This window comes from Molothrus ater, chromosome 1 (genome assembly GCF_012460135.2).
Source record: "Molothrus ater isolate BHLD 08-10-18 breed brown headed cowbird chromosome 1, BPBGC_Mater_1.1, whole genome shotgun sequence".
In the NCBI taxonomy this organism is placed as follows: Eukaryota; Metazoa; Chordata; class Aves; order Passeriformes; family Icteridae; genus Molothrus; species Molothrus ater.
The window spans coordinates 47,646,973-47,662,600 of NC_050478.2; the positions used below are offsets into that span (position 1 = coordinate 47,646,973).

The 15,628-nt window shown below is 47.0% G+C and overlaps 1 protein-coding gene across 1 annotated transcript in view; it reads left to right on the forward strand.

The window, feature by feature from the left end:
- Window positions 1-681: 681 nt before the first annotated feature.
- Window positions 682-15,628, forward strand: part of EEPD1 (endonuclease/exonuclease/phosphatase family domain containing 1) — a 62,332-nt gene continuing 47,385 nt past the window's right edge. The window contains 2 exon segments of the mRNA XM_036379025.2: window positions 682-1,714; window positions 1,716-1,831. Of these exon segments, the coding sequence (XP_036234918.1) occupies window positions 977-1,714; window positions 1,716-1,831 (854 nt within the window). The 5' untranslated portion in view covers window positions 682-976.

The following is a 15,628-nucleotide window of genomic DNA, read 5'->3' on the forward strand; positions in this document are numbered from 1 at the left end:
ATATAGACCTAATGTGTCCAAAAGCATCATTCTGTGGCTGGGGAGTTTCAGTGTGTTCAGCACTCTTGTAATTGCTTGAGATGTTAAATTAAAAAAAAAAAAAAAAAAAAGGAAAAAATGCAGACGTTACCCCAATGCATAAAAGCATAGTGCCTGCAGGAGCACAAAACCAGTGGAGATGACTGATGAGGCTTTCAAGAGGTCTGAAAACACACCTATGCCCCACCAGATGCAGAGAGACGAGCCCAGGGAACTTCTGGGACAGTAATGCTGCAGGCAGCGTCTAAACACCTGAGACCTCAGCGTCCTCCACCTGGGGACGGGAAAAGCCTGCCCTCAGCGCCCAGGCGACAGCCCTGAGGACGTTCTTAGTCCCGCTGTGCCCAGGCGGGAAGGAGGAGGAGGTCAACCTTCCTCTTCCTCCGAGCCCCCCGCCGGGGCGGGGGCCGGGATCCCTCCGTGGGGAGTCCCGGCGGTGCCGCTCCCGCCCTGCCCTGCCCGGCCGGGCCGGTCCCCGCGGTGCCCGGGCGGGGGCGGGCGCGGCGCGGGTGACGCCCGGGGGGCGGTGGCGGCGGCGGCGGCGGCCCCGCCTCGCCCGGCCGAGGGGCGGGGGCTCCCGCAGAGCTACTACTACCGCCGGCGGGGCGCGGGGCAGCGGCGGCGGCTGTGAGCGCCGGGGCCGGAGCGGGGCCGGGCGGGCAGCGGCTGCGGAGGCTCTTCTTGCGCCGGAGAGCGGCGGTGCCCGAGGAGGAAGAGGAGAAGGAGAAGAACGAGGAAAGGCGCGGGGGCCCCTCGGCGGGGCGCAGTGTTCCGCTGACCGGGCGAGTGTGGCGGAGCGGGGTCTGTCCGCAGCTGCCCCGCCGCCGCCCGGTCCGCCCCGGCTTCCCGCGGAGGTCCATGAGCGGCGGGCAGGCAGCCCCGGCAGCGCCCCGCGCCCGCTCCCCCGGCTCCGGCAGCGGCCCGTGGCGGCGGTGAGATGGGGGGCAGCCTGGGCTGCCACCGCTCCATCCCCCGCGACCCGGCCGACCTGTGCCACAGCCGCAAGTTCAGCGCGGCGTGCAACTTCAGCAACATCCTCGTCAACCAGGAGAGGCTCAACATCAACACGGCCACGGAGGAGGAGCTGATGACCCTGCCCGGGGTCACCCGAGTGGTGGCCCAGAACATCGTGGAGTACCGCGAGTACATCGGCGGCTTTAAGAAAGTGGAGGACCTGGCGCTGGTGAGCGGGGTGGGGGCGGCCAAACTGGAGCAGGTGAAGTTCGAGATTTGCGTGAGCAGCAAGGGCAGCTCGGCGCAGCACTCGCCCAGCTCCGTGCGCAAGGATCCGGCCTCTGAGCACCACCTGTCCGCCACCAAGATCAACATCAATACGGCCACCCCGGCACAGCTCATGAGCATCCGTGGCATCACTGAGAAGATCGCCAACAGCATTGTGGACTACCGTAAAGAGCACGGGCCCTTCAAAAGTATCGAGGACCTGGTGAGGATGGACTGCATCAACTCCTCCTTTCTGGACAAAATCAGGCACCAGATTTTTGCAGAGCGCTCCAGGCCCCCTTCAACAAATACCAATGGTGGCCTCAGCTTCATGGCCAAGCCTCACCCCAGCCCCACCTCTCTAAGCCTCCAGAGCGAGGACTTGGACTTTCCTCCCGGGGGTCCAACCCAGATCATATCCACTCGCCCCTCTGTGGAGATGTTTGGGGGGAGTGAGGGATGGCAGACCTGTCTTCAGGGTGGCTACGTGGAACCTGCAAAACTGCTCCATGGAGAAGGCCAACAACCCAGGCGTGCGGGAGGTCGTGTGCATGACGCTGCTGGAGAACAGGTAAGAGGCAGCACCTGACCTGCAGGCCCAGCTCCACGCAGGATTGTAGGCTCGTGCCTTTGAGGCACTGTAGAGTCTTGTTGTGATCCTAGTGGGACTCACTCCTTCCCAGGATTACTAAATGTTTCCCACTTCTTGCGTGAAACTGTGTTTGAGTCATAACACTGGGACTGTAGTGGCTGTCCCTCCATAAAGCTGCTGTAACCCTGGATGGGCAGTGGAGCTCCTGAGGAGGAGGGTGTGTGTACACACAGCTGTGCGGGGGAGGCTGGGCTGTCACGGTCACCTTAGGCCTGTTAATGGTTGGTCAAGGATTGTTTCTCCATTAAGAGCCTTTTGAACATGTCGTGGAGAGCTGCCTTTCCTGCCAGAAGCTGGGGGGCAGTAGCAGGAGAAGGGCTGTGTAACAGGTGTGGAATGCTGCAGCTTGTCCCACAAGGGTGACACAGTTCTTAATGAGTAGTCATGGGGCATCTCCTGAGCTGGAGGGACTGCTCATCCTTGGGGATGTGAGACATGGAGCACCTGCCTGGGGAAGCTGTGCTGTCCTTGTGCCAGGCTTTGTGTCCTGACTGCACTGAGCACTTGGTGGTGTGGCAAACAGGATGGTACTTCAGGTGTTAATGCAAAGCTGGGAGTTTGGGTTTTGTTTTTTTTGTGTGTAATTGGTCAAGGGTGCTGGGGTTGACTGTCTTACTAAACTTTCTGCTGGACACAGAAATGCAGATTGCAATAAGCATTTTGAAATAACTCTAGCCCTTTCCTTTTCATATGTCAAACCTGTCCCAGCTGATCTGGCATTTAGTTTACAGCAGAGGTAAAGTTTCTTTTCTCTCTGGCTGCGACTCAGACTTCCAGCAGGAAATGAATAGGGGCAGAGGACTCTTAGGCTTCTGCAAAAGGGATGTTGTGGGGCGGGGAAGTGCTCATGAGCTGTTATCTCTGTCCTTTATCAATAATATGCTGAATAAGAGCTCTTGTTGGTGCGGTTGCAGAGGTCAGGCGTGCGAGCAGGATGGTGACAGTGATATGAAATCCTGTGCTGCAGTACAGTATTTGTGGCCAGGGATACCTCTGCTGTGCACTGCTTGGGAGCCTGATGCTCCCTCATAGGAAACATCTGTCACCTCACAGCCACCACTGTTTGATACCCAAAATGCAGATGATAAACCAGCAGGGTTATTGAGATCTTACACTGATGGCTTCAGCCTAACATCTGTCAATATTCTGCTTCACTAGTTCAGGTATCCTGTGCTTCCTCCTTTGTCTCCACTTTCTCTTGCTCTTTTTTTTTTTCTTTTTTTTTTTTTTTTCTTTTGTTTTTGGTTTTGGGGTTTTTTTTTTTTGGTAAGCAGCTGGAGTGGAGCTGCTGGGGATAGAAACTCAGATTATCTCTAGTCTCAGACTAATTCTAATAATCCAGTTTTGGAAGAAAAGTGACTTTGTTGATTTATTTTTTTTTTTTATATACATATATAAGGGATTTTTAAGGACCTCCTCCAGTAAAGTGCTAACTGTCACTTCTGCAACTTCAGCATTTTGGGGGGAAAAGCTCCAAACAAGATAGCCCACCTATTACAAAAACCAGGATGATGTTGTGGCTTATAAAATAAAGCTGCCTTAGCCTAAGCTGGCCACTGTGTGTGCAGAGTGGAAATTTGTTTAATTTTTGCCCTTAGACTGCATGGTGCTTAGTTTCTGTGCAGCCTAGCAAACAGGCACTTAGTTGTGCTGGGTGCTGTAAAATGTCTCCTGGATACTTTGAAGTTTCAAAGGAGCCTGGTAGAAGTACTTGTTTCTGTTCTGTTTTATTGCACATATCTGTGTCATCAATCACACAGGGTGAGTGCAATGCAATTGTTTTCTGTTCTTGATCCAATTTGTGATAACGTGAGAAGCTGGAAAGAAATGAGAGCAATGTGTATCCACAGACAAGCCTGCAAAACTTTCCTGGGAAAACAAATGTGGGAACAGAAAAAAGCAGCACTATGCAGGAAAAATATATACGTTGGGAAAAGCCATACTCAGCAACTCAGGGAGGAATTTCCCCTTGCTTGTGTGAGCATTGCTGGGGTCGGGGGAGATTTGTAGCTGTAAAACAGCCTCAGCTGAGGCCAGAAACTGCCTTCATTCTGCTTCTGAGCTCTGTGGTCTCACTCCCAGCTCAGGTTGTGTACCCTGGGAATGGACAGAATGCCTTGCAAACTAATCTTTGCCCAGGTAAATCAACTCCAGTAGACAGTCAGCTGGGGAAATTCACCTCTTGCTTCTCCAGGCAAGAATATATCACTGCACGGGGCTCACCAGCTTTCAGCCTCACAAAATCCATGGGTGTGTTTTCAAGGTGCTCTGTGGGTGTCCCACATGTGTTGCTCAAGTCTCCAGCTATGACCCAAGTGGAGGTGGATTTGAAGGCTCTTTGGCCTGACAGTAGGTGCTTTTGTGGGCTGTGCTAATGGGCACCTGCTTGCTGCTGCCCTGATGTGCAGGAATAAATGTGCTCCTTCATGCTGGCTCCTTACAGTCAGGGCTGGTCTCAGGTAGTCCAGGATGCTCTCAGGAGTTGGAGTACTGTCTTGTTGCAGTACATACAGCTGGAGGAGCTGCCTCACCTTGTTTCTTAAGTCTAGAAATAAAGAACAGCAAGTCAAGAAGATCAGTAAAACTGTGTAAAGAGAAGCAAAGAATCTAAATTTTATGTATTGGGGACTTTAATGCCAGTTAAAAGGCTTGCTTTGGGGTTTGCTTTTTTGATATTTGTTGGTTGGAGTTTTTTTGTGTTTTCGTGACCTGGTCACAGCAAGTAGCTTTAAAACCCCTTGGAGTTGTTCTTTCAGGTATTAACCACAGGGAAAAGTACTGCTTCTTTCCAGGTGAGGCTAGAAGGCTGTGCTTCTCCTGTCTTCCAGCCCTTTGCATTGAGGGAACAGTTGCGTAGGAAGGAAAGAAGGGCAGACTTTCGTTTCACTTATGTTTCAACCAAACAAAAAGCAAGAAAATGTCATATTGCAACCTGCTGAAGGGAGGAGAGGGGAAAAAAAGAACTTAATTCAAAGTCTCATGCTTGTTCCCAGAAGTGCTAAATTTCTGGAGAGCAGTGAAGGGAATGTACACTAAATCAGTAAGCATGACTACTACTGCTAAGCTATTTTGAAATTCATTGCTGTAGTGCAAAAATAATGAAATACAGCAAGGTCCTCACCCTCTTTTCTCATATTACAAGGATCTATGTTTATCACAGTGTTTGAAGTGAAGGAGCGAGGTGTTTTCATTCAGAGGACTAGAGGGTAATTTTAGAAGAGCTTAACATGATGAACAAGGAGGCGAGCATGACACATAATTGGATTGAAGTATCAAGCCTGGGGTAAGTTTGCCCAAACCTGCAGTGTTTCTTGCAGGTGTTGTTCAGAAAATCTGGGATTTATTGACAAAGAGTCAGAGTTGGCCTATCTCTGGGGATGCAGGTCATCCCCTCTATCTGACCTCCATGTCCTCCCCATTCTAAGGGGGAATGAGGGAATCAACTACTTCTTCTCACCAAAAAAAAAATAAAGAAATATGTGGGGTAAGAGCAGCATGATTAAAAGGGCAAGTTCAGGTCAAAGGCAGCAAGTGTTTTTGTGGAGAATAAGTAGCCCCATGTTTCCAACGCCAGAGGATGTTTCCTCTGGACAAGGATGGTGGAAGCACCCTAGAACTGTCCCATACCCCAGGTCCATAGGGAAGAGTACTATTGCCACTCCTTATCAATACCTGGCTCAGGCCTGTCCCTCCTTGCCATAAACTGAGCTCATGGTTCCTGTGACACCCTGTGACTGCTTTCTCTGGCTGTCAGGGTGCCAGCTGGATGATCCCATGAAGAAGTGTGGGGCAGGTTTGTGCCACACTGACCGGACAGACAGGGCATCTTAGAGGTGCAAACTCCAGTTTGGCTGTGTGCTTCAAAGTCTGCAAGTAGCCAGGTGCAGTGATCAGCTGTGCACCTTCCCCAGCATGGTTTCCACTGGAGGTTTTCCAACTGTTTTTTGTGATGCTTTATAATAGTGAGCAGCAACTTTGTGAAGACCTCTAAACTTTTCTTTTCCTTGGAAGCACACTTTGCAATTGACTGGATGAAAATTGATAGGTTTGAAGGCCAGAACTTGTACTCTATCTAAAGAAGGGGGACCAAGTGTCAAGATGATGGTGGGTCCTAAGGTCCACAGAGCCCAGCTCTGCTTCCTTTCAGATGTCAAGCAATTCAAGCTGTTGTTTCCTTCTACTGCTTTCTTTGGGCAGCTTCTTCGTGTGGCTTACATCTTCTACATGCAAAAAGTGTAAGTAATAAAGCTTTAACACTTGTCACAAAAACTGCAGAACCACAGAAGAGCTCAGGTTGAAGGTGACCTCAGAATATCATCTGACCCAGCCTTTCCTGGGAAAGGGAGTCTGGATGGAATTATCTATCCCTGTGTCCAATCACACAGGCTAGAGGTTTGAAAACTCTAGGAGGTTGTTCTGGTGATTGACTCTTTTCACTATAAAAGAAGTTATAACTTGCATGTCTATAGAGTAACAAATATAAATAGCACTATAAAAGAGAAGTTTCTGAGCCAACCTCTGAAGCAGTCTCTTCCTATTAAGACATGAGGAAAACTTAATCTTGCTCAGGGGGCTGAACTAGGTGCTGGAGGCAGGAGAACCCCTTTTCCCATTGTTCCCCTACACTAAATAACAGGGTGGAGCTTTTACTTTCCAGTCTCTTAGTCTGAGCTGAGAGGTGGGGTTTTACAAGGGGGCAGCTCTTTGCTACTGGGCCTTGTTAATTTGATTGGGAAGGGGTATGGTGTGGTACCTTGCCTTCAGGATTGTATTGGGTTTCCCATCAAGATGATGGATAAAGATTGCACCCCCATGAAGCAGACATCGTAGTAATTTATCATGGTAGTAGTGATGGGTGTACTTGCACACTTCAGAGGCTCATCACCAGCTTGTATTTGTTGTTTCTATGCTGCTGCTGAAGCTCTCAGTGGTCGGTCAAAGCCCTGAGGTGCATCTGTTTTATATCTCTTTCTTTGTAATGCTATGTGGTTTTCCCTCCATTGGGTTAGGCTGGAGCCTTGCCAAGAATAATTCCCCTGCAAGAAAAGATCAGGAAAGAGGGCCTGGCTCGAGTAACCTGACCATGCTAATAAGTCTTAAACAGCAGAAGAGCAAATACACCCTCTTCTCCTTATGTAATAGAGAGGAAATCCTGCCTCCTACAACTTCAGAGAAAGCTTAAGGAAAAAAAGGAATTGTTAGATGATATCATTTATGTGCACTTCACAAAGGGATTTTAATGAGCAGTAGAAAAAAATGATGCATATAAAGCCACCATTAATTTGTACTTTGATACCTCAGAGGACAGAAATGTGGGGTGATGGAAGAGCTGTTGTTTTGGGGATTGGCTTTTTTGTTGGTATTTTTTGGCCTCCACCTGCATGAGACCCACAATATTTTACCTAGTGGAGACTAGTGGGAGCCTTGAACTGCCTTCTGCATACTATCTGGCACGGGAAAGCAGCAGGTCACACCCTGAGATATGTATTTTCCAGTGAAATGAGACTTGACTGATTTACTCCTGTTCAGGATTTAGCCCATTCCTTTGCCTGTGTCAAATCACATGAAGGCCACCAAGCTTAATGCTAAAGAGCACTGCCCTCTCCCTGGGGGTTAGGGCTCCTCTGAGGTACTGCTCCCATCTTGGGTAGGGGTTCCAGCCCCTTTCAGGACTGCTGCAAGTTATGTCAGTTTTAAATTAATCAAATAATAAAAAAAATAAGTTAATCAATTAATCAAAAATATTCTAATTGGATTCCATTTCCAAACTTCTGCTTCCTATGGATGCAGTACTGAGCCCCTCTACAAGGGATGCCTGCTCCTCCTGAAGGAGGTGGGTTGCTTGTTTGGGATACTTTGCAACTCCTGGGTCTTTGCAGGAGAGATCAAAAGCAGTGGGTGGACTTGCAGCAAGACTCTGAAGGGTGGACACCATCCCTGTGTCCAGACACTTGGAGAAGGCATCTGGAGCCACGTGCTCTGCAGGAGATCTCAGGGGTGAATGCACTGAGCTAGCTGCTTGATCCTGCTTGGTTTCTGTTGCCACAGCCCCCACAGCTTTCCTTCCTCAGACATGACATAGGAATGTAGGACAGGCCCTTGAAATTACCCCTGAGTAGCCTTTCCAGGGATTTTCTGTTTCAAATGAGATCTGGGCATTGTTTTAACTTTGCACAACTGCAGTTTCAGCATGTTTCCTGAACATTCAAGAGCTATATTCAACCAGTCATTTTAATCTGCTTTGAAGTTGAGAATGTGGCTGGAAAAATAGTATAGTTAAAGGCTGGTTTATCCATATAGAATAAACATTATTCTTCTCCTTTTTAAAATTATAACCATGCCCTGCCACTGTTACTTGTGCCATAAAACTTGACTAAAATGAAACAGATTAGTGGGGAAAGAGCTGGTTCATATATTATTCTTTTCTCCCAACATGTCTAATTGATACATCTGGCAGCACTTAATGGCCACATAGTTTCAATCCATGCCTGCTTGACTATTTTGCACGTGTTATTTTGTGTCACTGGATTCATGTTGCACATTGCAGGTATTTTGGTAAGCCAGAGCTGCCAGCTTATTCTTGTAGATCCTGCAAGGTTTGCTTTATTCCACGTGGCAAAGTTTAAATGGGCTGGCTGATTTATGGTAATAAATTGGTGAATTATTAAGTGATGCTGTACTGCCTGTTCCCGAATCACAAGCAGAGGCCACAAGACTATAACCTCATTCTGCTTGACTTCTCAGAAATCTTGTGCCACATGGCTGTAGGAGACAGACTAAGTGCCTACACACAGGGCTTCATCCTCTAAACAGAAATATTTAATGCTTCGTGACTTTTTTCTGTGGTTTGGGAACTTGCAGTACAGCTGCAGGAAGGGTAGTTTTCTAACTTTTTCTTTGAAAAGAGCAATAGGACCATTTCCAATTCTTACTGGGAAAGAAGAACCAAGGGACTGCTCAGTTCCTGACAAGGTGCAAGCAGAAGCTTGGTCAGTCGCTGTTAACTAGAGGAAAATACTGTATCTGCAACTAAGTGCTGGGTCTAGCTCACTGTGAACACAGGTCTCCAGCAGTGTTAAACAGGGATATTTTGGACAGAGTTTTTTTTTTTTCAAATTTAGCTGCATCCTTCTTGATGTAATTGAGCTTCAATGTGCTTCCTACAGCTTCATTGTTAGGAGGACCCTGCTTCTTTAGTTTCTAATTAGTCTTTCTTTGGGAGCATGATTTCAAGATTTGGCTGGATGAGGAGAGAAGAGGTGATAGGTCATGGATTACAGTGTGCGTGTAACTTTATTTTTAAGTCTCGTTGTTCTTCATTGTAATGCAAGTGTAAGCTGACAGATGGAAGCACAGTGTCCTTACTGAAATAATTACAGTATGCTGCAGTAATTTCTTAAGACTATTATATAGTGTGGTGATGGAGACAAGAACCATGGCACATTAATAATAACAGTGCTTAAAAATAGGAACACAATAGCTTCTTCACTTCCAGATTTTTTTTTCCATTGTTATTTTGCAGAGGTACTGTGCTTTGTTTGAGTAATAGCTGGTGATCCCCACTGATTTATCAGAGAGTAAAAGTGCATGATGGCTTTGCTGAGGGGAGGGGAAGACCTACCAGAGACTTCCCTTCTCATGTTTGTCCTCTCCCTCATCTCAGGCCTGGGTACTCCACAGTGGATTCCAAAATGCCTTGTAAGGTGCCAAGAGCACGGTGGGCATCATATCAGTGGTAGATAAATATGAAGGGAATACGCAGCTGTGGTAAAAAAGGATATTTTCTGTCAACAAAATGTTTCATCTCACCCCTGGCATATACAGCATATCCATGTCCTGGTCAGACCTTGTGACATTTTCAAATGGCATGAATGTTTTAAACGGCTCGGTCACTGGCGGGGAGGCTCAGTGCTGCTGACCTCCTTTCCCTCCCTGCTGCTGGGGGTTTGTGCAGAAAGGAACCTGGAGTCAGCACCAAGCTGTTATTTTCAGTGCCTGTGGTAAAATTGTTAGAGGCCAGTGAGTAAGAGAAAGAAGTTTACCCTGCAGGTGCCCCATGTGCGTGCATGTTCCAAAAGTTCAACTGTGTCTAAAAATATAATTTAAAAAACAATTGATTCCTATGGAAAAATACATCTGGGTTTATATTGTTGTGTGTGCTAGGAATGGCTGAGAACACTGTGGATACTGGATGTGCACTGCGAGTGCAGTGGAATTAATGCAGCCTGCTTGTGCGGAATGGATCGGAATCCCTCTGACTGAGGCCGTCTGGAAGGGAGCCTCATGCAGGCTGTCTGTTCTGTCCCTCTGTCTGTCACGGAGTTGGGGGGAGAGCACAGTAATGCCCTTCTGCTCTTTGTGGTGAACATCCCAATGGGCAAGGCTATACCTGGGGGCAGCTCTTACTGTAGGCTTACAGATACCGATAATGAAGAGGAACCAGAAAATTTCCTTTTCCTTCTGCGTGGCTATTTTTCTCCCTGTTTTTAGAGGTGTTTCAGGTAATGTGATCAATCTCCTGTGCAAATTTAGCTACAACAGCTGTCCAAGCCGTTCACAGCTGAACGGGTTTCTAATGGGTTCCTGAGCAGCTAATTGATCAGCTCTGCTCTGGCTGCGTGAGGCAGTGGCAGCCTTCCTGCCCCAAATCCATCCTGCAGAGCCGCCGTTCCCTCTGCTTCACGGGGCGGGCGGAATAGAGGAGCTGTTGCTTTTGCCTTCAGACTTATCCTTCCACTCCCTGGTATTTATAGCTCCGCTCTTCCCCTCCGCTTCCGTGTCGCTCTGTCGGTCACAGCCCTGCGGGTGCGGAGGCGCAGGCGCTCGGCTGCCCAGGGCTTGCTCCAGGCTCACTGGAGGTAATTGCCGGTCAGTGCCCGCTCTCTCTCGCTCAGGCTTGGCTGGAGTAAAGATTAGCCACCTTTCTGCCAAACTGGAAGCAGTGTGCTGTTGGATACACACTGGATGTTAACTTAGAAACCTTATATTTGGGTTCTTTATTTGTTCTATTTAAACAAATAAGACCAAGTGTGGTTCTGTCTCAACACCATTGAATTGCAGGGTGTTGTGTCAAAAGCAGGTCTTAATTAGGTGTTGAAAAAATGAACTGTCAGGCAAGTTTTCCTTTCATACATGCAGGTCAAGTTCTTCGGGTTTGCTGTCAAACTTATTGCCTGTAGAATGTTAAATGACTGCCTTACTCCTCTTTTTTTTTTCTCCTTCTAAGCAGGCAGAAACATGGAATAATGTGAACCCCTGTCAGGGAGGATACTCTTAGGTAGGAATAACCCACATGACTTGTTTTAAAACAGTCTGCTCTTCTAACAGGGCAGGAAATTTCTGGTGGTAATCCCATTTTAGGCTAATATGGGCAGATATTGCTCTTCCACTGGACACAAGGATGGGGTCCCTTTCTGTAAGGATTGCCTTAGGGAAATCTTTGAGTTGTTCCCCTCTTGTGATGTGTGGGGCTGATGGTGGCGAGGCACATACCAGCACCACAATACACAGGAGAGGAAGTACACCATGTCTGTAAGAGATTCTGCCCCCATACACAAAACACCAGAGCTGCTGGTCAGTTAAGAGCTAAAATAAATGCTGTTACCAAGAGAATACTGCAGTGGTACCTGACTACCCTTTGTAACCTTTATTCTGACTGGCCCAAGTTTTCCTATGATTCTGGCAGCAATGACAGTGCAATTTTTTGCTATCTATCTGTCTATATCATCCTGCTAGTCATTTGTACAGCTCTTTCCATTATCTATAGTTGTGTTTACAGTCCCCTTTCATAATTAATGGGGACTACCAGCTGCCCACTGTCGTCCCTGTTGCTGCTCTCCCGAAAACACGGCATTGAGCAATAAGCAGCATGTGGCCTGGGTGAGGGCAAAGGGGTTGGTACTGCTGGCAGATAGCACAGAGGTACTTCCAGCACATCCCAGAGGGATCTCTTGGTGAAGATTACCCATTGGTTACCAAGAAACCCCTACAATGTCTTGTTTTTATTCCTTCTGAGTTCTCTAGTGCAAAGCAGCGCTGCACGAAAGGAAGCTGTGGCTTAAAGGACAAGATACAGTTTCAGTCATCAGCTGGTGGATATAGACACAGATAGATATTTCATAGGCATTTCAACAATGTTGACTCTGTGCTGTGGTCAGTGAAAGTTCTGGAAGCATTGCTGCTAGATGGAAGCTGTGCAAAAGCCACCTCCAAGGATGTGGTGTTTCCCATTTCTATTTTAAACTGAGAGCACTTGGACTTGGCTGAGGTTTGACTTGCTTCTCTATCTATTTTTCCCTTTTTTTTTTTTTTTTTTTTGTTTGTTTTCTCTGTGTGTGTGTGTATGCAGCAGATTTTTTGAGGAGCTGGATGCAAGCATGATGGTGGTGACCTATATTGCCCAGCTGAGCTCCAAAATTTGGCAAAAAGAAACTGAAAGCAAGAAACTGGGCAGATATCTGTATATTGGTTGTCTATAGGTTGAAAGGAAGTTGCCTCACAGACTTGCTTCTATCTTTGGCCTTATATTTGAAGCTTGCTCTTGCAACCTGAACATGAGTCCCCCTTCCACATCCTCTTTCCACCCCTGCTGAATCTAAAGCCTTTTCACTGGTTTTACTGGGCTTTTTGTATGTTCAAGTCTTGCCATACCTTGAACACTTCCAGTTATCTCAAATGCTGCTTGATCAAGCCTTTCCTTTCACACTATGAGGGTTGAATGAAATCATCTCTCACCTACAAGGCTGAGGACTTCCGTTTCCTTGGATCATCTGTGATACTTCCCCCAAATCATTCTAATGCCGTCTTCTTGCTCCAAGATGTGCAGCAGCATTTCTTTCTCTGCTGAGGCCTCTTGCCAGGCAGTTTGAAAATCAGTGCCTTTTAAGATATATCAAGTTTCAGACAAAAGCTGCCTGAAAACTGCAGCCTCGCCTTTTATGTCTGAGGGTGTTAGGAATTCTTGCAATTAGAGGAGGCTCTTGTACCATTGCTATAAAGGAAAAAAGTATTTATGTTTTCTATTTCTGTTCCTCAGAGGTACTAAAAGCTCTGCAGAGAAATAAATTGTTAGCTTCCTGATGTGTTGGTTGTGGAATTATTTTTAACTTCTTCGAGCAGTTGTTTAACAGGAGTTTGTATGTATGTTAGGCACTTGGCAGTGTGAGTATTCAGTATTTTTTCCTATCTGATTATGCTGTGCGGGTGCGTGCTGCACTGACAGTTTATGGTTCCTCTTCCATATGCATCCTATCTTCCTGAAGATAGTGTTGGAGATGTCAGCTCTGTGAGGAGAGACTGATGAATTTATATCAGAAGAATCTTTTTTGTCTAGCAGCTCTTCAGCACAGCACCCTGTTCAGAATATCTCTTAAAAATAGAAAGTACTGGAGGAATATCAGCTTTGTCATGGCGGTGCTGTTCATCATCAGTGCCAAACTGATTTGGCTAATCCCCTGTATTAGTAGGAGAAAGCCTAAGTTGCCCACACAAGGTTCCCTGTGCCCCAGTTTTTAGAATGCTTAGTGAGATATTTTGGGTTATTTTTTTGGAGTCTATAGCCAGACCAGCACAAAGTGTGTGTACTCACTTAACTCATACCTAAGTGTGTTTTTCAGTAGGAATGTAACTATGATGGTCTAAAAACTTCAGTTCTTCTGGAGATGAGATTTCCTTGTGTATTTATCTGCTGCAGGCCAATTTCATGTTATCAAGGAGCAAGGGTCATACAACAGCATGAATCCAGCATCCAAAAAAAGCACAGAGATTGCAGAGATTGTTGCTTCCCTTTTTATTACTCCCTGTGCTTGGCTCAAGTTTCACCTCCCAGGTCTACTCCTCAAAACTGGGATGTTCCTGGAAAGGCTATCATATCTAGAAGTTTTTTTCCCACTGAATTGGTGGTTAAACTTTGGACAGTTTGATTATCCCTTTTTTTCATCCTAATGAGCGCTTCATCCAATCAAATACTTCTGCATGTTTCCCTGTCACCCTATTTTCATGTCTTGTTTTCCATACTGGCATTCTGCCTTATGGGTGCAATGAATGGCAAGATATATTTTAGTACTGTGTTATTGCCCATAGGTATTAAATTACTGGTTTGATTGTTTTTATAGGTTGTTTTTATAGCACAACTTTAGGAGGCAGTCAGTCATGCTAACAAAGTCTGTGTGAGGCAGACCTCTTCAAATAATCTGGAATGATTTCCATGGAGCAATGATTACTTCCTCCTCAGAATAATCAAGAAACAGGAGTGGGATCAACATTGTTAAAGGCTCATAGTTTCTCCTCCATGGACTTTTTAGACCTGCAGGTTGTAAACACCATTGAGAAGAATCACTGGTGCCCTCTTTATGTTGCCTTATGTCCACTATTGAATCCAATGAAATTGTCACCAGGGCTCAGCATTCAATGTTCTTGCTCCTTTTCCCTGGGGGTGTCAGCACTGCCAGCTTCACCGTTTCACCAAAACACTGGTTTTGGGGTGTTACCACCTGCTCCAGCTTGAGAAGATCAGTGGCAACCTGGAGGCATGTGGGGCATGGCAGTGGGTGGCCAGGGCATCAGGGAGAACCTATGGGGGAACATCTTCATGAGCATCCACATAATCCTGTTTCATGCCCTGCATGTAGTTTGTTAAGAGCTTGTTTGACTTGGAGCTTGTTAAGAGTTTGCCTTGGATCTTGTTACAAAGCATGTAAATTGTATCAAAAGCTGCACAAGACATAATTTTGCACCAGTATGTGCATCCCATCAAGCACGATTTCCTCCTGTCATCCCTTTCCAAGATACATTTGCACTTCAGCTCCAATATTTGGAGAGCTCTGGGTGTGCATAAAGCAGACTTTCTCATTCCCACAGAAGTCTGGTGTTTCTAAGACTGTTTTGTGCTGAAGCCCCTGACCTGAATAAGGTTAAGGATCTGAGCCACGTAATTAGCACCCAATGCCAAGAAAGGAAAAGCTAAACTTGAGCCACCATTCCCCCCTTGGCCAGGGCTGGTCTGCATAGGGGACTCTGTAGTCCTCTTGCATCTTTATGCTGTAAAGGCCATTCTTATGTCCAGACGTCTCCGAGCCTGGCACGCAGGGGTCCTCTGTGACTGAGGAGCTTTCAAAACTCCTTCCTGCATGTCATTGTGCAGCTAGAAGCTGGGATTGCTTCCAGCTCACTGAAGACACTCCGACATTGTTCCCTCCTAATCCCCTCCTTCTCCCAGAGCATGGTTTTTGGGAAGGCTAGCATGTTCCCTTGCTGGCTTTCCATGCGGGAACACAAGTGGCGGTTCCTGGGAATAACGTAACCCTGAATTAGCGATGAGCCAAGGCAGAGGGCGGCTGCATGGTGTGATGGTGGGATGAGCCCTTGGCTCTGTGCTGTGTGAGGGAGGATGCCTGGCTAGCCAGGCTGGCTTGTGGCTGTGCTCCATTTATCTGCTTGCTGGCTTGCCAGCAAGAAGCACAAATGTTTAGCAGTGGTGGGGCTGGGTTTCAGCAGGAAGAAATGCCACCCCCTATCCCCCTTCTTGCAGCCACTCAGAGGTTGATCCACACCTGGTTTGCTGTTTCTTTTTGTGTGCTGGTAGCCTGGGGAAATAAAAGCAGGTTAATGGGACAGGGAGGACGCTTTCTACTGAACTGGCTTTTTTTTTTTCCCAAACCCAGATACAAGCAGAGAGAGAGAGAACAAGGTAATGAATAAATAGATATATTCAGATGT